We start from the raw sequence: 24836 nt of genomic DNA on the forward strand, positions 1-24836 counted from the left end.
GGAACTGTTCTTTTTTCATTTTATCATAATTTTCATTTTATCATCCTCCAATTGACAATCGATGATCGATTGCTTTAAAAAGTAATATCATATATCATTTCATTGCACAAAAAGAGCAAGATGAGAATAAAACACCTAAATTCATATTGTAATACCTTACTTTTTAAAACATAAATATTTAGAATAGTCATTCTGAATATTAAAGGACAAAATACATGTGAACTCACTGTGCATTATATAAAAGTGTAAACTTATTTATTTTTTGCCTTTTACACAGTCCCGCTACATCCACTTGTAAATATTTAATCACAAAATCCATCAATATGGTATTGATGTAGCAAAAATGTATAGAAAAATGAATTATACATTGAGACATAATACAATACTATATAATACAAAGAGCAGAGCATCATGTGGAGGTCATGGCAGCCCTGTCCTGCTCATGTTTGTCTTTCTGCTTCTGCTTCATCTGTCTGTACAGCTGCACCACTCTCTCCCGCTCTTCCTCCATCATCCTCTTCCTCGCCATAGAGGGTTTGCTGACCGACACAGGACTGTGACCCAGGAGGGAGTTCAGGAGAAGACCTTTGGTTGCCCCCTGGAGAAAAAATCAGGATGATAATAATGAACAAACAGCATTAATTAGCATCTCAATAAGGACTAAAGGCACGTAAACAAGTTACCTTGGGTTTGACTATGGCTTTCTTTGGTTTAACACTCAGTGATGGAGGCGCCATGGCGACCTCTCCAAACAGTACCTCATCTAAGAGAAACAGAAATGATGGAATATGAACATGTTTTGCGATTTAAAACTTAAATTTTACAGGGTAAATCTCACAAAATTAATGCATGCCTTTAAACATCTCCTCCTCACGCTCCTCTTGCTGGTTTAGCTTCTTTTCTGTTGCAGAAGTTTCCCTTTATGGAACCTAAAACAAAGACAAATACACTTTAACACACTAATGCAGCGTTAGAAATTAACAGTCTTTATTTATAGAAAACGTTGCATAATTACTATATGCATTTGTGCTGAAATCGATTACTCAAACATTGATAGGCTTAACTGATTTAATGAGACAACTCATTTGATTAGCTATAAATCATGAACATTAATGCAAGTCGAACCTGTGTTGTTTTTGTATCACTGATGTATTATTATAGTTTTGGTTAATATTTTGAATCATCATTTTTATATTTTGATTTCACTTAAATTTTAGTCAAAGTTTTAGTAATTTTGTTGTATGTTTTTGTCATTGTTATTTTTATTTATTAGTTTTAATGTTTTTGAGTTATTTTAGTACTTCAAAAACTGGCAACAAGCTGAAATAAAAATATAATAAATATAATAAAAATGTATATAAAAAATTTAAAAAATAAAGTATTTAAAAATACTTATTTCAAGAAACATTTTTTAATGGTTTAGTTTTAGTTAACAACAATAATAATAGTAATAATAACTTTGTTGAACTAACCTATTTTTCTTTTTAGATTTCTTTTCCTCTGTCTCTTCTTCTTTCTTTGGCTTGACCTCCGGATGTCTCTCTACCTGGATGTTCGTGAGGAAGAGGACATGCTCGCTCTCTTCGGTCATGCGCTGCACATAATCCCTCTCTGACTCCTGTCGCCCTCGGCGGAAGTGTGGGATAGGAATATCTCCTGAGAGCATCTTTGGCTTAGAGGCTGAAATAAGAAACATATATGAACATACAGCAAGATGTCCCCTCCTCCGCTGCCCTTGCCACTGGTTGTGTCATCGGGCAGTCTTTGTGGGTCACTAGCTTGTCTGAAGACAAAACCCAGACAGCATGCGGCCCACATGATGCACCTCAATTTTTATTAACGAACTGCATTCAACTGTTTTAACAGAATCCCAATATGACTACAATGCCCTCAATAATAAATGAGTAACAATAATGTGCATGGACAATAAATATCTTATGTGTGAAAGGTCAGATCATGTTAAACCACTGCTTCAAAACAAATCACTACTGGCTCTCCAGGCATAATGACAACAATTAATATTGACATCATATCGTTAACACTTTCATTATCAATAACACCATTACCACTGTTCAAAGCTTTAATAACTATTTTAATTAGTATATAGAGACTTATTTTGATTTACTTATTTTTTATATATTCGTCTTCCTCTACGCTGCGGAGATCAGCAGCGCAGCAGCGAGTCACTGCCACTCTCTGGTGATGAATGAACTCGCACCGTCAGCGCGGACTCTGAGGTAAATCTTTTTTCTCTATTTAGTCCGGTTAAAAACACACATTTTACGGCTTTTTAGTGAGTTTCTTCTCGGCGCCCATTTCTTACATGTGATTTCAACGAAAATGTGAGTATCCAAGTTCATTAACTTATTTCTCTCATTTAATTCCTCCACTTTTGCCATAATATGGCGGTTTCCGCCAATATTATTTACCGCTCAAGAAGACCACTGTAGTAATGTCAGGTCATCACTGTAATAAATCTTTTGCTTAATTATTTACATTATGTTATATTTAAGATGTAGCTGGTTCATGACCACACAACCAGACTATAGACGAGATTTAGTCACGTTTATCAACAGGCTAAATAAAATCACATATTTCCTCTTTCCTTTATTTCTGCTACTGTTGGATCAAACATTTTCTTTGACTCTAACCATTTTAATCAGGAGCAACTATACCACACCTTTCCTTCTGTAGTGCATTGACATCCGTCATAAAAATTGGTTCTGAACATACGTATGATTTCAGAATAACATCATGAGGTGCTATATCTTGGTGAAGTTCAATGTGCTGTGAATTCATGACCAACTAAGCTGACAAAATTTGGGAATATACAATATAATTAAGTGTCATCTGGGAAGAAATTGTTAAATGTCAATTTATTTCTTCATGCAGGCTTTATCCCATTTCTTAAGCTTACCTAACTCTGAGAGTTTTTCTTTAAAAATGCATGTAAAAATACATAACGTCTGAATGTTTGGTTTGTAATTCTAAATATCGCATATGAGACAAAGTGTTTTCCTGGTGGTGGTTGAAGAGAGACCCCCCCCCCCACATGACTGTAAAGCGCTTTGGGTGTACAACAATACACAATAAAGCGCTATATAAATGCATCATTCATTCATTCATTCCAGGCAATGCTGATGAGGGAGAATAAAAGCTGCATTTTGCAAAGGTGTATCACCACAAAATTGGTTTAATAATCCGGTTTCCACACTTACCATTACAATAGTTTAATTTTCCAAAGCCTATACACTCAGAACTCAGGCTCATTCAAACAGCCTCTCAAAACCAGCTGACTAAACCTTTCCATGAGCCGGGGACACCCGGATGCCCCTCAGTCTCCACCTGAGGGAACAACATGCTCATTGAGTCCAGAAAGCGGACAGACGGATTGTTGATACATTCAGAATGGCCTGACTCACCGTTTCCTGAGAAAGCTCCACTCCCAGGTACCCACAGTGACCTGCCTGCATAGCAGCCTCGTTGTGACCTGTTTACATGCTTATTCCCCAAATATACTGTATTTTTATACTGTATTTTAAGTGCATAACACTGATTTCCTGGATTTTTTCAGTGCTGAACTGGCTGGCATTCATAGAAGGTCACGTCTTTGTGGTCAGTTGGCTCCATGTACAGCTGAGAAGAAACAAAGGCTTTCAACAACACCTGAAGACACCTAAATAGGAATTATCCTATGCTTTCTGTCAAAATAATTTGTGACATAACTCGGGGCACATTCCAGGAAGGGTCACCCAGCTTGCTGGGAAGCGCCAGTGAGGAAGGGGAAACAAACACCATAAGGGGTCATCCAGTTTCACCCAAGCTAATCCAAGTTTGGCATGGGTTTTTACGACTGGCGGAGCACTTGTGAAAGTGATATGTCTGGGTATTGGTGTATTTAGACATACTGGTGGATGATTTTAAACATTAGCTCAGAGCTTACATTCAGAACATATATTATGTGACTAACATTGTTGTCTATATCTGCAGAGAGCTGCTGAGGAACCCCTGAAGATTCCTCCACCAATCTGAACATTTTCTGAAGTGGACATCTGTGATGATCCGATCAACTGGCTGTGTTTAAGAGGTCTATTGAGGAACAAAGTTCTGGAAAAATCAAGAGAAAGAGGCTTCATCACATTTCCTGTCTCGACATAATCTTAATCTCTATTCTTTTGAAACAGTATTGACAGTATGAGTCAGTAAGTTAAAAAAACCAAGAGAACCGGAGGTAGTTTTGTCTAGAAACCTACATTTGAAAATTCCACCTCGCTGAACAATCTTAACTCATAATGAAGTGTTAGATATTTACTGCCAGCTCAGCATCTCCAATGGGAGTCACAGTGGTGTTGGTTTTAATAAAGACTCGGAGCAGTGATTTCCTTGTTAAACGCACAGACCAAAAAAGTGCGTCATACTTTACTGCGTGTTCAACAAAAAACCAAATCAAACAACATGTACAAGTCTTCTTCAGTAAAAGAACCAGAATACAAAACATATGCTTAGGGCTCCACCTAGTGGTAGTCTTAAAGAACTTAAAGGAAGAATTCACATGAGACAGCTTCAACTAAATTTACACAATCTAAAAACATAATTATTCTGGTAAGAGTGTATTTTTTAACACTCCTTCTCACTCGCACACAAAATAATTAATTAACTGGTTTCACTCCAGCCAACTGTCTCAGCTTCATGAACTTTTCTTCACTCAGTCCTTTCGTGAATATGTCACCAATCATGTCTTCAGTCTTGCAGTATTTCAAGTCCATGACTCCACTTGCAATTTTCTCTCGAATGAAGTGGTACTTGATGTCAATGTGTTTGGCACGTCCATGAAATTGTGGGTTCTTTGCCATACAGATAGCAGACTGATTATCCTCAAACATCAACGTCGGTCCTGTTTGGTTGACCTTTAAATCTGTCAACAGTTGTCGCATCCAAACTGCTTCTTGAGCTGCACTTGCCAATGCCATGTACTCAGCTTCAGCAGTAGAGAGAGCTACACATGTCTGTTTCTTGCTTCTCCAACTCACCGCTGCTCCACTGATTTGAAACATGTATCCTGATACAGATTTGCGATCATCTTGGTCTCCAGCCCAATCTGCATCAGAAAATCCAATGCATTCCTTTGGCTTTTCTTTGCTATACAGCAGACCTAGATTCAGAGTGCCATTCAGGTATCTCATGATCCGTTTGACAGCAGTCCAGTGATGCTTTGCAGGTTTAGCATAGAATCTCGCAACATTGTTCACAGCATAAGCAATGTCTGGTTTTGTTCTTGTTGACAAATAAAGCAGACTACCAACAACAGACTGAAATTGTGTCGAATCCACTTCTTCTTTGTCATCAGAGTGTTTGACGAGCTTCGAGTTCATGTCTACTGGTGTGCTTACTGGTTTTGAATTTTCCATTCCGAATTTCTCCAACACATTTTTGGCATATGTTGTCTGACCCATCCAGATTTCTCCAGTTTCTGATTTTTGGACAATCTTCACTCCAAGAAAATGAGTTAGCGCACCCATGTCTTTTATCTCAAAGTGTTTTGCAAGCATTTTCTTCACCTCCATCATTTCACTTGAGCCTTGTTAGCTTTGTGTTTATAGCCAGCCTTCTTACTCTCTTTGTTGAAGTCTGTGTTTGGAGAAGATTTGTTGAACTCTCTGCAGTTACGCTTGATATGTCCATACCTTCTGCAGTAATGACATTTTGGGCCTTTTTCTCTCAAGAACTGTTTTCCAGTCAGAGATTTGACATCACTGCTGGTGTTTTCAACATCACGTTCTCTCAGTTTGCATTCTTCATGCAGCAATCGTTCCGTGACGACCTCCATTTTAGGTACATCCACATTTGCTTCAAGTGCCGTGACTAACACGTTGAACGAGTCAGGCAAACTGGCTAGCGGGTGTACCACACGATCTTCCTCTTCAATGTGATCTCCCACAACTGACAGTGCATCAAACGTTTCAGTCAAGACCTTGATGTGCTCTTGAACCGAGTCTCCGTTTTTCAATTGCAACGAGTACAGTTTGCGCCTCAGTGCTAGCTTATTTGCCCAAGTTTTCTTCTGAAACTGATCCGACAACTTTTTCCACACGACAGTAGGATCTTCCGGCTCTCCAATTAAATAGAGCAAAGACGGTTCTATTTACAATACAATGGTAGCCAGTGCACGATCACTTTTAGTCATATAACATGCTAACTTACTTGGATCGGATCGTGGAGCAGTCTCTGTACCATTTACCAAGTTCCATAATCCGTCTCTCATCAATGCCATTCGACATTGCACTTTCCACGTAGGATAGTTTGATCCATTTAATGGAACAACCGTCACTGTCTTGGACTCCGAGCTCATTTTTTATTCACTGTCGCTCAATACCTTCAATAAGCCGTTCAGCAGCTTCACTGTAGCGTTTTGCTTCTGGGCCCATAACCTGTTGGTTTTAATAAAGACTCGGAGCAGTGATTTCCTTGATAAACGCACAGACCAAAAAAAGTGCATCATACTTTACTGCTTGTTCAACATTCCACTGCAGTTCAGTGCCGCTTCAGTTGCGCTGCCTCTACTACCACGACTCCTAAAAAAAACTTATTCATTCTGCATTGCCCCATCAAGCTCTCGCTGGATCTGCTCCTCTGCTATCAACAGAGGAACGTCTGTACTTCCGCAACAGACAACAAAACTTTTTGGTTGTTAAAAAAAAGGTGCGCTCGTTCAAAACAGTTGCTTTCGATCCTTCGCTGGCTAAGCTGATTTACGTGCCGTACCATGCAGTGGAAAAGCGCCATTTGGGAACAAGAAGATAGAATCTAGCATGAGTAGATGGTCTAGTGACACACAGAACAAACTCTTCAGTCCACAATTTGCATGAGTCTAGTTTTTAGAGACGAGCAAGGAAAAGATGTTTTGAGAGTTACAACAGATATTGCGACTACTTTAGCACACATGTAAAAGTATAAAAAACAGAAAACAAATAAATGTATTTTGCAATTCAGATTGGGGCATCTAGTGGTGCAGAAATCGCACACTTCACCTTTAACTTCTGAAGGACCTCATGTCCATTCTCAATTTGGATATCCACAGGAATGCTTTAACCGAGTCAGTTTCGTTTGCTGCGCAAATAATAAATATCCCCCAATGCCAGAAGCTTCATTTAAATGGATTCCTTATCACTGGTGGTGGCTGCCTTTCAGAAAATTATTTTATTTCTAAAATAGTCTTGAGCTAATATTTACAGATGCTAAAGAAGGCACTTGTGGTGAAAGAGAGCACAAGATGAGCCCTAGCTCTGAATTAAGCCTCCAGATACCACACTGCTCCAAAACGGATGAAACTGGCCACTGACGCAAATCCTGAGAGACAGTGTGCAATCCAAGACACCGCCACATATTTCCCTCCTCTGTGTGTCTCAGTCTTGTATTTTTTATGTCTCTGTTAACAGGACTTCTCAGAAGTGACTGCAATGTGTCATTATGTTACATTACAGGTTCTTTAAATAGAGTCATCATGCATCTTTGTTTGTAAGTGAATGGATACAGTGGTAATAAAAAGTTTTTGGACACTAAAGATGCAATTAAAAATGTATAAATGTCTTTGCATTATGTAACAAAATATCAAAACAAGGGGTTATCACATAAACACTTTCTAGTGAAAACATTTCACAAAATTAAGTTTGTTGGGTTTCAAACTATGAAGCAATCAGCAGATATGCATATTTTTGTGCACATATGCATATGTTCAAAATAAAGACAAAAAGTATTGGACACTTTCTGAGTGTCAGAGTTTGTGAAACATGTTCATGTGTTACAGTAATATGATGACACCTGTGTGAAACTGAGGGGAACTGAACTGATATAAAACCACAGAACCACAGTTGGTTAGAAATGTTTGAAAAAGTGACTCAGAAAATGAAGTTAGTTCTGAGAAAAGCTTGAGCATCATTTGTTTGCACATGCCACTTGGTTTGAAAATTTGTGTCTAGTGCAGTGAAATTGATACATTTTTAAGCGCGACTTACTGGTAAGTGTCCAAGAATGTCCAAATACTTTTTTGAGGCCACTACATGCTGCTAATTTACATGTGTACACGTCTGTAGTTTTTAATTGCAAGAGGAAGTGATGATTATCAAACCTAGGAGGCTGACACTGCCATTGATATCTTGCTATAAAGGTAATACCTTCACCACTTAATTATTTGGCATACTCAGAGGCACCGGTTATTGGCAATAAATAGTTGTTGTCACTGTGTGAGGTCTTGGGGAAATGATACCTCTGTGTGTGTCCTCTCACATTTACATGCACTCATATTCACATTCCAGGTTTCATGCAGACTGTGCAGAGGCGCTGGAGCCGGGATGTCTTGACCAGAGTCTCATGTCCAGTGTCCAGTGTCCACTGTTCCTGTCTATGACAGGCCAAAGCCAACTGCAGAGAGAGAAAAAAAATGTATATCAGCAGAATGAAAGTGGGAGGATTTACACAACATCACCATAGAATCACAGCGGAAATTACACACTTTAACTTCAGGTGTGTAATTTCTGTGCCACTAGCAGCACCAAACAGAATTGCAAAAATAATGACTGTTTTGAAACAGTTTTCCTTGTCTGTCCCTCAGATTGCCTGGAAAATACCTGTGCCTTTGTATTGTTTGGTGTTAAAGTGATGTTTAACAGGGTACAAAATAGAGTCACTTGCTCGTTTGTGATTTTACCTCTTGGCAACCTTTATATTCTCAAGGTTCCCATGATCTGTCAGCAGCAGGAAGGGGTTTTGAGCTTCGCTTTCACCCGTCTACACTCTTTCAATGCACCCTTCATGATGAGCACTGCCCAATTCCCCACCTCGCAATTATGGTCTGTAGGAACAAGCTTCTTAAAATGTAATGTGGCCAGGTCACCAGGTCGGATACAGCATGGCAGTCGCTTAAGTGTCTATTTCCACAATTAATTTATACAATTTGGAGTAGATTCTGATTTAAAATACCTGTTCAGACATCAATTTTCAATACTTAGTGTGTGGATTTACCTCAACATGCAAGAAATTCACTTGTAGACCATGATGTGAACTGAAATGACCTAGTTCAAACTCTCCTACATAACACTTACTCTAAGGGCCAGTGAGACGACTTTGTCCCTACAAAGGGATGTGCCAGATAGTGAATTAGTGGCACATTTCCATGGGCAAATTGGACATAATTGAGAGGCTTTTTGTCTTACAGAATGCTTTCTTTAAAGCTTTCTTTCTCTGCCATTTAGATACTACTTTTACCTCTGGGCTCTCTACCATGGTATGTAATTCCTATACAGGGGCGTAGTTTAGGGGGGAATATAACCCCCAATAATCAAAACTGGCAAGTACAACCCCCCAATATTTATACCATGGTTAATAAAATCCTAGAATCAGGCTACTAATTAATAGTTTAAATCGCGCCTTCAGCACTTTTATAAGCACTAACTTTACTTATGAACCGAACGGTGCAGTTATCAGCACCGCTTTAGTTCCAGAACTAAATGTACAGTACTAAAGTACTGGGACGATTTTGCGCGCACTATTTCCCAGTACCATTTAAAGGGTTGCATTCGCACCGACAGTGTGTACTAAGAAGTGACATAAGCCGGTACCCGTTCCACGTTCTTTTCGTGTAGAAAGGAACACGATTTCTATCGAGGGGTACCCCCCACGGAACGCGATTTACCCAGGGGAACACGGAATGCGATCTGTACGGAGGGGGAACACTCCGTAAATAAACTGAAAAGACTTGAACCAGCACTAACATATGGCTTATTAAAATCTTTTATTTTTTTTTGTAATGTTCATTTATTTAGTTTCATTTGGCATTTCAATCAGTCTCACAAACCACCTGTAGTTCCATCATTCACCCCTAGAGGCTCATAAACCTTGTGTTGGAAATGAGTTATCTATGCTCAGCAGGGAATCATTGTTATTTGTACAGCTAAAATGACTCCGGAAATATTTTCATGCTTCTTCTTACACTTTCTTACTATAAAGTTTCTGTATTTCACGCATACTGCCCATGATCCTACGTCCTGTTATTGTACAACTCCAGACATGCAAAACATGTCATGTAGGAATGCGCTTAAAAAAAAGAGATGGAAAAAGTCTATGGTCGGGATATACTTCCTATTGGGACAACAGGAGAATGTGCGTGTGACCAGAGAATCCCACAATTTAAGGATATGACAGAAGTGAATTGCATTGTCGAACCCTATAAGCAGTTCAGTACAGAAACACTGAACAGACTAGCAGGTTCCAGCACCTGAGCATAACAATCTAAATCACCCAGCTGCCAAAGTAAAGAGTGCCACGAAACCACAGTAGCTACAGAGCTAAATCAGGTCATACACCACTAGACAAACAAATATACAACCAGCCCTACAAATATGGTTAATCGTGTTTTAATTGAAACCACAAAATGGTAACTTCAGCTCAACTGTATATATTTAAGTCAAATACCCATGATGTTGTAGAAAGTGAATATGGGTTGTACCAGACAGACTGCTGCATGACTCACGGTTATAAATACAAAACAAACATTAATAAGGCACAAAGAATAAAACTAGTCAAAGCTTTTTGTTCCACCCCCTCAACCGTCTCCACAGTTTGTTGCTGTGATTCACAGTGATTCAGACCTCCAGGTGCTCTTTAGATGGCCAGACATGCCACTTGGGGGTCAGGAGTGTGACAAAGTGCCGAATTCTGTTGTAAAGCCAATGCCAGGACTGCTCCATCTGTCTGGCATGTGTCAAAAATGACAAGAACCAGTGGAGTCCCTGCAGCAAGACACGACTCGAGCCAGAGTCAACAACAGGCCTGGAACAACATGAAAGCTCTTGCTTGAGCACTTTTGCAACAGACTGTAAATGTCATAAATACAGCCCTCAGAGATTTCAATGCACAAACTCGTCGTTTAGAGTGCTGATTGCGCAGAAGGTCCCTTTAAACACCATTTAACATTTCGCCACCCTAGAAACATTGAGTTTATTTACATGCACAACAATATGCAAGAAAACGACATTCAGGATATTAAAAGATTTCTCCATGTTGACATCAAAACAAAAACAGGGTCTTGGGCAAAAATCTAGATGTGGCAATCAGGTTTTTCTTAAACAGTTTATGTCCTTTTCCCCAGCAGAAAAACTCAGTTTAAGGTCATTTAAAATTCAAGGCCTGAAGGTAAGTGCGTGTATCCTTTAGGAATCAAATGAACAGGATCTACAATTTCTGATGTCTTCTGTGTGTGAATATGATAAAAATGTGCTCTTCATTAGTTTTGATATCTTTATTTATAACAAAGCTTCATACCTAAGGTAAGTGTTTATTGACTATTTTAATTATCTTTTTCTCTCTTTGTATGTCAGCATTAAATATTATGTTACGGTGAGTAAAGAAGCAAATTATGAACCAACATCTTATGACTAATGATGCTTGTGTCATGGCCAACCTGTTGATACTGTATAGCATTTACTCTCAATGGGCCATCTTATCCCATCATACAACCATTACACCACAAAAACAGAAGCACAATACATAAACATACTTCCTGCTTGATTCTACATTAGCATTATAAATATATTTTTAACAAAAATAAAGCATCTTTCCACATGTCTTTATATGACACATATTTCCAGGACAAAAACCTAGTATTTTTGCTGTAAAATATAAGCAAGAATGAACTGAAATATTGAGAAAAATGTTACTGATAATACTTCCAGATCAATGAAGATGAGCTCTTCTTACATTGGACTGAGAAACGAAGAGTGTGAGAAAGAGAGATCGCATACATAAATACTTTATTCTGGCATAATGACTGCATTACACTGCCTTCTGTAAGTCTTTGTTCACGGACAGGCAGTTGAAGTCTTCGGAAGGCCAAAACTTTCTAGAGGCACATTGGAAATAGCAGTTTCAATGTTCTGGATCCAAGAGGACTAAGGCAGAAAACAACTGAAAATTGCATCTTCCGTTTTAGCAAGGTTATATGACAGCACATCCTTTAATGTTAATCCTCTTTTTGAATGACTGGAGTCCTAGAATCCTGCTTGAGCGGATCCAAACCCAAGCATGTGAAGTTCATGGTCTACAAACGTAGTGTTCTCCAAAAGACTTTCTCCTCATCTTTGACCTTTAAGAGAGTCGTACGCAATAAACAACAGAGAATTGACACAAACATCGTCCTTTTCAGTTTCGTTTCCGCCCAGTGTTTGACCACTTAATAATTAACTGAATACCAATCTTGTTTGTCTTCAGTGTTTGACAGAGTACGTAGAAAGCACCTTTGGTGTTGTATTTGTGTATAATGTTCCTCTGGATACGGTATCTTTTTTGAACAGCAATGGGGTCAGTAGGGTCAGAGTTCAGAGGTCAAAGTCCCAGTGCTGCTGGAGCATTACGTAGCCACTGTTGTCCTTCAATTGCTCGTTTGATGTGGTTTCACCTCATGTCCACTGGAGGGAGAGAAAGGAAACAAAACAACCGTTAACAAGCAATTACGTTTTTGTGGAATCTGGTGCAGTTTCAAAATTATTTGATTGTGATTTTTTTCTTTAGTAAGACATGCGGTTTGTTTGAGTGACACATATCCACCACGCAGTGATTTTAATGTGAATTATTGGACAGTCTGTGCACACTTAAGAAAGAAAGAACAATGTGAAAGGAACAATTTTTGTGATCAAGTTCACCAAACCATCAATTCACACATTTTCATACACAAACACTCAAAATTATGCCAACCACACAAGCTCTGTTCCAAAACCTATTGAGCTGCCTAGCATTTTAAGATAACTAACAAAATGTATTGGAATAAATTGGATTTGAGTCTCTTGAGTGGTGTGTGAAGATGCTGTCTATGAAAAGTTTTCCAAACCAGTCTACTTTAATGTTGCCTTAGGGCAAGGGTGGGCAAACTTGGCCCTTCCAGGCCACTTTCCTGCAGATGTTAGCTCCAACCCTAATCAAACACACCCGAACCAGCTAATCATTGTCTTCAAGACTACTAGAAGGCTACAGGCAGGTGAGTTTTATCAGGGTTGGATCAAATCTCTGCAGGAAAGTGGCCTGGAAGGGCCAAGTTTGCCCATCACTGCCTTAGGGGGTCAAATTCAGTTCCTGGAGGGCCACTGTCCTGCAGGGTTTAGCTCCACCCCTAATTAAACACAACTGAACCAGTTAATCAAGGTCTTCAGACTCACTAGCAACTTCCAGACAGGTGTATTGGAGCTGGTTGGAGCTAAACTCTACAGGACAGTGGCCCTCCAGGACCAAAGCTTGACACATGTGCTTAGAAGGTAGATGCCTAGGTAGGCGGTAGACAGCAAGGCAGCTCACTTGGTTTTGAAACAGAGCTAAATTATATACATGATGAGCACAGCTTGATTTCATAAAATAAGTTGCATCAAACAGACAATCCCGTGACCCATGCAGCAAAGCGAAACACAGCACAGTGCAAATGTCTCTCTCGCTCAGTGTTGCGTGACTCTGATTGAACGTCTCGCTCTTTCTCCTGATCAATTCATGCCAATGATTGGTTGCGAAGTGGCAGGGGTTCTGTCCACAGCTGTCCTACCTGCAGAATATTTTGGTCCGCTGAGTATTAGGAAATGTTTGCCTTTTATTGAATATCCTTGTTGATCTGTGCTGCCACTGCTTGCTTTCTGTGTTTCCGTTTTTTACCATTTTTAACTGTGCGTGGGCCTGGAAACACAAGTTTGGGGAAAGGTGCAAGCCAGATGATGGGCAGAATGTGGTTCAGTAGAAAAAAGAAAGCAAGCAAGAAAGATTAAAAAGAAAGAATTTATGGCCTCGGGGAGGTGTAAAACAGACTGTAATTGCACTTCATAAATATTTGAGCCTCATGAGCTTCCAACCCTTTTATCTCGGCACAAGGTTTTCGCACACGAGACCAGAAACCTGTTGAACCTGAAGGAGAACCTTCAGACACACTTCTACGTGTTTCAGCATTTGCATACACCTGTGGTCTTTCTTATCCATTCAATTGCATCATTGCCCAGCACAGTAAAACACAAGCTCACACAGGTGTGTTTGTCTGCGGTGACAGCACAATGCCACAGGCCGCCAAGTGCACAATCCATAGCCAAATAATCATTCAAGATCAGGCCAAACATTCGGTGTATGCATGTGTATGTGTGACATATGTACCTGTGTCTGCTTCCGTGTGCTCGATCACGTGATGCTGTGATGTGCACACGCATTCCAAATGATCCTCTAACCGGACAAGCACCTCCTTCAATTTTGCTTTCTTACGCGATGCAAACTCTACCTTCGCCACCTGGAAGAAGAGAGAAAAACCAGGTTAGGTTAGCGATGAATAGTTTTTCAGTGTTGGAGTAGCATACAGGACGACAGCAAAGATTCTTAACTAAGGTAGTACATGCTCCGTTAACTCCAAACCCTGCCAATTGGTCATAGGCAACAGTGGAAAAATTTGTCAAACAATTCCTGGGCAATAAGCCCAAAACAGTTACATGTTCCACAGTTAACGCCCCACTGCAGCACACTAAACTCAAAATAACCACCCAGCCTTAAACAGGGGTCGACTGGTGTCTTTTGTTGTGCTAATTTTAACGCTTAGGCCTCTATTTCTTCTCACTGTTCTGCTAATGCTTGGCTGAATATTCTTTGAAAGCTGTACGGATGTGGCTGTGCGCGAGATGGAACAGAACACTGAAAGTGGGAGTATACCTGGGAGTCTGGGACATAAGGCAGTGGTTCCCGAAAATGTTTCTGGACCAGTCCTCCCAACTCTGCACATTTTGCATGTCTCCTTTGTCTGACACACCAATTTTCAGGTCTTGGAGTCTCTACTAATGAGCTGATGGGTTGAATTAGGGGTGTTTGATTAAGGAGAAATGCTGTGCAGTGTTGAGGGCTACTAGACAAACTACTAGACAAATGATTCTGACTTTTGCAGTCCCATCTTAAGTTCTAATAAGTGCCAACTTTTGAAAAAACAATCTTGAGACTTTTTCCCCACATCTCATGTTTTTAAATGTGTTCTATGTGGATTTGTCCCCATGATTGGTCTTTTTAGCAGGGAAATACATGCTTAATTTGGTAAAAGTTGGTTTTATGGGTTGCTAAATAGGTTTTGTAGTGCGGTAAGGAATGGTATTCCACTTGCTCCATCAGAAATGACCTAGAAAGCGATCAAACCACCCCGGTTTGAGTGTGCACAATGGGACTGCACATTTGCAATGCATCAGCCAAACATTCAAGTATGCATTGGTGTGCTTCCATGGAGTATTTTTCTGGCTTCGAACACAATCACTAAATTCAGTGCATGACTCACAGAGTGCAAATAAAAACTCAGTCTACCGTGCAAGTGCAATTGGTTTAACATTATGGAACAAATGATGCAACACTTGGAAACTCCCACAAACCTATAGAGAAACTTCAAAATGACGGTAGGGAGTGAGAGACAGTGAAACGGGCCTGTTTCGGTGACTCCGTCCACCCGGTTATACCTCTTTCCCTCTGTCTGCTGCCCAGCTCTCCCTCCTCTTGGACATTCTTATGCTTGGTTATATTTACAGAGCCAAGTCTAGAACAGCCCGTGGCGTGCAAGAATGTTCTGCGACTGAGGATGAAGGGTGAGACAGACTCCGAGGGGCTTGAGAACTGGTCGGGGGGTTGGGTAAGGGGTTCAGCAAAGGGTCATAATAAGAAAAAAAGAGTCCCCGCACCATCCTTTGCTGTACCCCGCCCCAATATTCTCTTTCAAATTCAATTTATCATTGCTTTTGCATCTCGGTTTCAAGTCTGAACTTCACACATGCGCTCGCCCACATACTCGAATGCGCTTTATAAAAAGGCCCAAGTTTCTCAGGAGGCCCTTCCAAGCTCTATTTATAAACTACTGTGCTTTACGCCGCAATGAAAGCCCTGCGAAATCCCAGTGCAGCGCACTAATGGTGTGACATCTGATCCAGCCCCGGCTCCAGCAACCCCAACCCCCTCTGACTCGCCCTGCGCTCTGTGAGGACTATTGTCCAGGGTCTGGATAATTGGCATTGGCATTTCCCCACAAGAAAGGTTGATAAAGAAAGGGTGAGAGAAAGAACGGGCATCAGGAGAGGTGCATCATGGGTAATTAGCATGGGAACAAAGGGAACTGGACACGTAGCCAAGGGACAGGCAGTTTTGCTGCACATCTGTCAGTGGGTAAATCTGACGACAAAACGCTGTGGATAAAGCGAAACCGAGAGCCGCAGAAAGAGTGGGGGTCCGATGGCAGGCAGGCGACTGGTGGGGCAACCCGAAAAGAAAGAGGGGTGTGGGGAGCGAGCGTTCTTATTGAGTGAGTGACAAAGAGAGGCCTGAACAGGAACAAGGGATGCTGGGAGGGGGGAAAATAAGGGAAACTTTTATCTCATGACCTGCATGTCTAGAGTTACAGAAAGACTATGGGTGAAATCTCTGCTGTAAAACACACACACAGGCACCCAGACAATCACGAAGATAAGGAGAAAAGGTGATCTAATCTGTGCACTTCCTGTCATAGCCCTTTAAAAATGTCCCTAATCAACAGCAGGAAGGCAGAGAGCGCGAAAAGATGTAAAGAACACTGAAATATAGATATGACAGCAATTACAGTCCACCACATGCAAAGAAAAACAAACGAAGAGAGAGAGAGAAGGGAGAACTCTTTTTTTTCTTTCTTGCATTTCAAAGCATTTTTAGATTTTTGAAAAATCTTTCAATGATTCTCATTTAAATCTCATGCATTCAAACTGATGTATGAGGCAAGGTGTTATGATGTATAAATAATATATTATTTAAGCACTTCAACAAACCTTTTTAAATCCTGCCCATTTACTTCTATTGTACTTACAAGTGCATTACTGTAATCATGCAAAGAAATTAATTTAAGTCAAAGACTACATGCTTTTGTCCATTTATAGATTATATATTATTATGTAACTTCACAGGCAGATGAATAAAAAATCAGATGTATGAGACAGCGTTAACATGAGCTTACTGTAAATGTTGAACACAGAGCTATGTTGTTCAGTTTTTGTCAGCTACATCAGCCTTTCCACTCCAATACAACAGGCTCTTTTGGAATATTTTGCTGTATTTTCTATATTAATACGACGTTCATTCGATTTAGCACTATTTGTGTTTCCTCAGTGTTTGCGTCAGAGATGGGGCCCGTATCCTCACTAACCGGGGCCATTTGAGGTTCTTTAATACCCAAAATCAACACTCGCAACACACCTTGTGCTTCCAGTGCCAGTATAAACCATGTATGATTTCCCTTCGTACCGACCTCTAAAGGAGGAATCCAAATCCGGCTCATCCAAACACATAAACACTTGCCTTTTGAACCACATCACATGCTGTATTCTTACACTCGCTCGCAAACATTCCAAATCAGGAATATCCTCACTTAGTCTCTTCATTAGGAAAGAACAGCGGTGTGCTGGATTTAGTAACTTTAGCAGTCCGATTACCAGAGATGAAAATAAAATAAACATCATTCACACACACTCAGCTGCCTGATATCTTGATATTCTTACTTTAAGGAAACCACAGTGACCTTGTTCATTGTTGATGCTGAGGAAACGTTTTCCTCAGGTTGGGTTGAGGTATGCTGATTCATAGATGGAGCGATACGACAAAATCTCCCTGCAAACCATATAACGAGACTTTAAGAAGAGACGTAAAAGGATAGTGAAATAATTAACTGTTTTCATTGTTTATGATCAAAACAATATTGGACCCCATTGACTTTCACTGAATAAATTAAAAAGCAAACAAGGAAAGTCATACAGGCTAGTAAATGATGCCATAATCCACGACAAGTCCCTTTCAGCTTTCTGTTGTGTTAACAGATGTTTACATGTGGCCTCTTCTTACACTGCAGGTCTGATCTGAATCTCCTCACTGTAAAACAAGGTTTATTCTGTCTGGGGTCCAACTCCTCTCCCCTCCCCCAGTACTTCACTGCAGCACCTGTTGTTGTTGTAGTACTGTGTGATGATGCTTGCATGTGTGTGTGTGTGTGTTTTAGCAAGGCTAATAGACACAAACTGCAACACAGCAGTTCTGGTTAAATCATTAGTACTATACACCGGGACGATAGCAAGAGAGAAAGTGAAGGGGAAATTAGGTCAAACAGAGACTGTACAGAAGAGAAATTAACAGAAGAAAATGTAACACTCATTATGGTGTCTGTAGGAACAGAAATCTTGATTTCAGTTAAAAAAGGCAAATGTCTTTTTGATAGAACCATGTGCATGTGTTGCATCTAACCTGAAAGTGTTCGTTTTATAGCCTGATTTGAATTAAAGCTGCAAAATGTATGTCATATTTTATTGCTGATTTAACATTTGTTACTGAAACAGCCAAAAGGTTTGGAGATTTCAGTCCCAACTCATGCAGATAGGAGCTGTGCTAGCATGATAAGAATGGCTGATGAGTGAACTGACTTGCCTTAAAGCTATCAACTCCTGTTACACTTTACATAACAGCTCAATCACTACTGAGAGAGAGAGAAGGAGAGAGAGAGAGACAGGCTAAATGCCAGAGAAAATATGAAGAAATATAAATGGATTGCAAAAGAGAAGAACACGGAGCAGAAAAAAAGGCAGAGAAAGAAAAAAAAGACAGACAGACAGACAGACAGACAGACAGATAGATAGATAGATAGATAGATAGACATAAAGAAAGATAGACAGACAGACAGATAGATAGACATAAAGAAAGATAGACAGACAGATAGACAGACAGACAGAGAGACAGATAGATAGACATAAAGACAGACGGACGGACGGATGGATGGATATAAAGACAGATAGATAGATAGACAGACAGACAGATAGATAGATAGATAGATAGATAGATAGATAGATAGACAGATAGATAGACATAAAGACAGACGGACGGACGGATGGATGGACATAAAGATAGATAGATAGATAGACAGACAGACAGACAGATAAATAGACAGACAGACAGACAGATAGATAGACATAAAGACAAACGGACGGACGGATGGATGGATATAAAGATAGATAGATAGATAGACAGACAGACATATAGATAGATGGATAGATAGATAGATAGATAGACAGACAGATAGACAGATAGATAGACATAAAGACGGACGGACGGATGGATGGACATAAAGATAGATAGATAGACAGATAGATAGATAGATAGATAGATAGATAGATAGATAGATAGATAGATAGATAGATAGATGGATAGATGGACAGAATGGTAGAATGTTATAAAGATAGATAGATAGATAGACAGTCAGACAGAATGGTAGAATGTTATAAAGATAGATAGATAGATAGATAGACAGTCAGACAGAATGGTAGAATGTTATAAAGATAGATAGATAGATAGACAGTCAGACAGAATGGTAGAATGTTATAAAGATAGATAGATAGATAGATAGACAGTCAGACAGAATGGTAGAATGTTATAAAGATAGATAGATAGATAGACAGTCAGACAGAATGGTAGAATGTTATAAAGATAGATAGATAGATAGATAGACAGTCAGACAGAATGGTAGAATGTTATAAAGATAGATAGATAGATAGACAGACAGACATATAGATAGATGGATAGATAGATAGATAGATAGACAGACAGATAGACAGATAGATAGACATAAAGACGGACGGACGGATGGATGGACATAAAGATAGATAGATAGACAGATAGATAGATAGATAGATAGATAGATAGATAGACAGACTAGGTGAAGTTTAACTCCAGTAAGTGTTGATAGACTCATTATCTGGTGTTATGTTCCACACCCAGCAGTGTTTCCTTTGAAACAAGCTTATCACTGTAATGAACCAAAGTACAGCAGAAATGTTGCCAAGCACTCACACACGAGGCCTATTTACAGTCTGTGTTTTTTATATCAAGGCTCTGAACAGCAGTAGCTTGTGCAGACCTGCTCCTTTTTTAGGATGAGAAGGAAAAAGTGAGGGAAGGGTAAATACACCTCTTGAGAGTATTTGCTTAAATATATACCACCATAGCTGGAAAGAAACACACATAATATATTCTCGTCCCATCCCTGTGCTCAGAGCTGGAAAAAAAACATACAAGACTAACATCTGTATTCATTTTATGTGGAAAAATGGATAGTGCTTTACAATCAACTGAACGTCCATTCAGAAGATTGCGTAATATGAATAAATGAACAAATAAATAAAGAATGGAATAAAGAAATGTTCATATAAATACATGCACACTACTGATGAAGAGTTTGAGGTTGGTAAGATTTAATGTAAAGTCTCTTATACTAACCAAGACTGCATTTATTTGATTCAAAATACAGTAAAACAGTAATATTGTGAAATATTATTACTATTTAAAACAGGGATGTGGCTTGGAGTGGGTGTGGCCCTGATATCTATACTGCTTAAGATATAAAGTCAGCATTGTCTTCCCCACATTTAAATGGCTTTACAGGACTGTTGATGCATTGCTCTTACCTTGACAGTACGGTGCTGTTTTTTGGAGGGGTGACAGCGCATGTTTCCGGTGTTGCAGCAGCCTGTACAGCGTTTCACCTCCACACACGGAGGCCATATTAGGAAGTTTGCAGTGGTGGGATCCACTTGACTGCGGGGGATCTCGTAGATCACTGTCCGTGTCTTGCACATGGCGGGCACCGCTTCCTCTACTGGATGCAAGAAATGAGGACGCATGGATAAATTAATACATTAGAACAAATTCAAGGCAAAGAATATTCAAGATATTACTTATTAATTACTTCAAACAATCACACTAAAAAAAAAAAACACACACTAAACTAAATAAACTAAAACAAAATAATGAAATTAAATAAAATAAAATAATACTTCAAAGCTTATGAATATGGTAATCATTAAGTACCATGGCATTGTGCTTTATTAACTAGCTAAAGCTTCAAAAAACACACTTAAATAAACTAAAATAAGCTAAATAAAATAAAATAATATTTTTTATTAATTAATATTTTATTTTATTTTTGTATTAATATTTGATGCCATCATTATACTATGGTATAATTATACTTTATTAATTAGCTCAAGCTTAATCATACAAACTAAACTAAACTAAAAATATAATGGCACATGAATATGGTAACCACCATGGCATTAGCATTTGATGCCATCATTATACTATGGTATAATTATACTGTATTGATTATAATTAACTCAATCACACAAACACACTAAAAGAAAATAAAGTAAAATTAAATAAAATTAAAAACTACCAGGTCACATGATTAAGGTAATCATTCAGTACCACTGAATTACCATTTTTCAGTTCATTTTTGGGAGAAATTTTGCCTGCGTGCTTCTCTGAAACTGATGCCATCCAGCAAAACAACAAGGCCCTTCAAACGGCATGAGTGGCAAATATTAAAGAGGGTTTTTAATATCTCTGAGCCTCTGTATTTACCTAGACCAAAATAAGATCGACCACAGCACTGAGATCGGCATTCGATCTGGACGTTTACACTCTTTCAGAGCAACAGTTGTAACAAAAATGGCACACAGCTATTCTGAGGCCTGAACAGTTTTTCGGTGCGTTTGAGTGAGTGATTGGAAGGTACAGAGAGGCCAGAATTATCCCAACACACACAACGGCGCACACACACACACACCGCTGCACTCCACGGTTGATGTGAAGGGGAAGGAAGAGCGCATGTCAGAGCTCTATGTGCCAGTGTGAACTCTGTTCAGTTCAACGAGCTGTGACATGAACTTTGAATGTTTGGAATTTCCTGGCTCGGATCCGTTTGTGACCTCACAAGTACCACCAATCCAAATACTCTCACGTACAATCAAATAAAGAGGTGCTCTCCAATCATTGTGATTTCCTGAATAAAACTGACACTCTCTGCTTTTTATATCCTCAACACTGGAATTGCACCAATCGTAGATGTTTATGTAACATCAAATCCTGACTATAACATTATTAGGAGAGTTCTGGGGTTTACCAAATCAATTCAGGTCAATTCAATAAGCTAATATTCTTGTCTTCTGAAATATTTAGCATATGTTTGAATATAAAGCATGTATAAAAGATCAAATCACAATTTATTTTAAAACAAAGCAGTTGCAATATGATAAAAGTCAAAAAGATTTCTATTTGGGGTCAGTACGTTTTTTTATTATTATTATTAATAGCTTTATTCAGCAAGGATGCATTAAATCATTAGATCAAAAGTGAGAATAAAGACTTTTACATTGTTAATTTTATTTTTTTCTTGAATATATCAAAAAAATACTGTTCTTTTGAACTTTCATCAAAGAATCATAAAAAAAAAAAATGTTTCACAGTTTCCACAAAATATTAATCAGCAAACTGTTTTTCATAATGATAATAATAAGAAATGTTTATTGAGCATCAAATTTATTAGAATGCATATTAGAATGATTTCTGAAGGATCATGTGACACTGAAGACTGGAGTAATGATGCTGAAAATTCAGCTTAATAAATTACATTTTAAAACATTTTCAAATAGAAAACAGCTATTTTAAATTGTAATAATATTTCATAACACTACTGTTATTATTGTATTTAAAAACAAATCCTTAAAATATTTAACTGACTTAAAACTTTTGAACGGTATAGTGTATGTGTAGTATTATATTTTCTCATGCAAAATTTGCATTTTCAATGCTAGGATGTTTGTTGCCAGATTGTTGCTCTCAGGCCTTTGCTATATGGTTGTTAAGGTGTTTTTTGTGCGTTGCTATGCACAAATGCAGGACAAGTTTAGCAATAAAACTACAAGTGTATATTATCAACTATTATCAGTGAAGCACCATAAATTAACAATCGCTCTGCCAAGCAATGCAGTTCATGAACTGTTTATGGTTGCCAAGCAACTACAGAATTCATCAAATGAGATTCCAGAGGCAGAACTGCTCATTTACGAAATACGCTGTCAAGAAGAGTGACATGTCTTTGAGCAGCAGGTCTTACCGACACTCCTCTTCCGTCTGTGGGACAGCTGCAGACTCTTGAGATCTGAGGAAGCGGCCTTGTATGAGTGATGGCTCTTCTGATGCTGCTTCTGTTTGACCTCCTCAATCACCTCATTTCCAGGACCTCATCAAAACACAGGTTATCCGTATTACTTTCATGTTACTCAGCGAAAAGACAAATCACTTTTTCCCCCCTTTAAAGCCAAGATGAATCCACAATGAGGCTATTGAAAGTCTCCAGTAGATGCCCCGAAGCCTTCAGAGGCGAAATGGCACTGCCGTGAGTGACACCAAAGCATGAAATAATTTCCTTCTTCAGAAACCCATTTTTCCACAAACAATGGCTGCTTTATTCACGAGCTTAATTGGAAATTCATCACGATGGATTTCTGGAGGAACGATGTCATTTTGGCCCTGAATGTGGTTGCCAAGTTTATTATAATGTCTTATGTCACATTGACATGCCTGATGAACAAATCTGAACTCCTGATAACCTCAGTGAATTTGCCACTGGCACAGATGAGTAAAACAGCCATTCTACACGATTTAAAGAAGAGGCGGAACTGTAAGAGTCCTGAATACAATATCAGTCCAGTTAAGTGCTGTTTAAACAACCCACGATGCATATGAAAGCTTCACATTAATAATACGGTTTGAATTAATCATGTGACATAACCAACAACACAGAGCGTGACAACTAATGCACAAACCGCTTTCAGTGTATGAATTAAGTTTGGTAGGGATAGTTCACCCAAAAGTGAAAAGTCTGTCATCCTCATGTTGTTTCAAACCTATTAATTTTCAAATTAAAAGATGTTTTGAAGAATGTTGGTAATCAAACAGCTGCTGGTTTCCACTGTATTCACAGTATGGAAAAAAAACACTATGGAAGTCAATGGCTACCAGCAACTGTTTGATTACCAACATTCTTCAAAATATCTTCTTTTGTGTTCAACAGAAACTCGTACAGGAGTTTGGAACAACATGGGGGTGAAGAAATGATGACAGAATTTTTATTTGGCGGTAAAAAAAAAAAAGACAAAATAAGAAGAGTAATATTTTGATCTCAAACTCATTTTCTCTCATCAGTTTCCCTGTGAAACATTAAATAATCTCCTTTTATTTCTACAGATCTAGTAGACTAGTTGCACTTTGAGATGTAAACATTCAGGTACTGTAAGCATATTTATTATATGAAATATGGTATGATATTCTGTCAAAAGAACCACTCAATTAAAGTGACCGTCTGATTGACATGTAAATCAGCTAACCACTGTTGACTTGTTGCATTTTATGATAAAGTGTCATGAGAAGATGGAACAATTTATGGTCCTGTTATAAATGAAATGATATACAATTAAATACAAAAAAAAATGTACATTCAAATTTGATTTCTCTTTTTTAGTATATTTTTATTCATTTTGATTGTTCACAAATTGTTTTATATAGTACAAAAATTGCAAATATAGAATATATGCATATAAATATAAATATAGCAAAATTACTGTATAATGCAAATATATCATATCTATGTATAACAAATACAAATTATTTGTGAATAATTAAAACAAATAAAAAAAGTATTTTTTCATTTAAAAAACTTATAAAACTGAGAATTGTTTTCAAATAGATTTATTCATTTTTTTCATATTAAAATTTGTATTAATTTTTTAGCTTAATTTGGTTAAATTGTGTGTATAAACAGACAGACAGACAGACAGATAGATAGATAGATGACAGACAGACAGATAGAGACAGACAGACAGACAGACAGATAGATGACAGACAGGCAGACAGACAGATAGATAGATAGATAGATAGACAGACAGACAGACAGACAGACAGACAGA

General features: G+C 38.5%; 1 protein-coding gene across 4 annotated transcripts in view; it reads right to left on the reverse strand.

Annotated features, from left to right (window-relative positions):
• Nucleotides 1-10602: 10602 nt before the first annotated feature.
• pdgfab (platelet-derived growth factor alpha polypeptide b) overlaps nt 10603-24836 on the reverse strand; it is a 26469-nt gene continuing 12235 nt past the window's right edge. For 3 of the 4 annotated variants that reach the window (XM_016451634.1, XM_016451632.1, XM_016451633.1), the window contains 5 exons: nt 22985-23110; nt 20496-20686; nt 14170-14299; nt 13577-13704; nt 10603-12458 (listed from right to left, as the gene is read on the reverse strand). In XM_016451634.1, the coding sequence (XP_016307120.1) occupies nt 13622-13704; nt 14170-14299; nt 20496-20686; nt 22985-23110 (530 nt within the window). In that variant the 3' untranslated portion in view covers nt 10603-12458; nt 13577-13621. The remainder of the gene's footprint in view (nt 12459-13576; nt 13705-14169; nt 14300-20495; nt 20687-22984; nt 23111-24836) is intronic. The other variant, XM_016451635.1, reaches the window with a different exon arrangement.

The sequence above is a fragment of the Sinocyclocheilus anshuiensis genome, unplaced genomic scaffold (genome assembly GCF_001515605.1).
Source record: "Sinocyclocheilus anshuiensis isolate Anshui unplaced genomic scaffold, SAMN03320099.WGS_v1.1 scaffold47, whole genome shotgun sequence".
Classification (NCBI taxonomy): Eukaryota; Metazoa; Chordata; class Actinopteri; order Cypriniformes; family Cyprinidae; genus Sinocyclocheilus; species Sinocyclocheilus anshuiensis.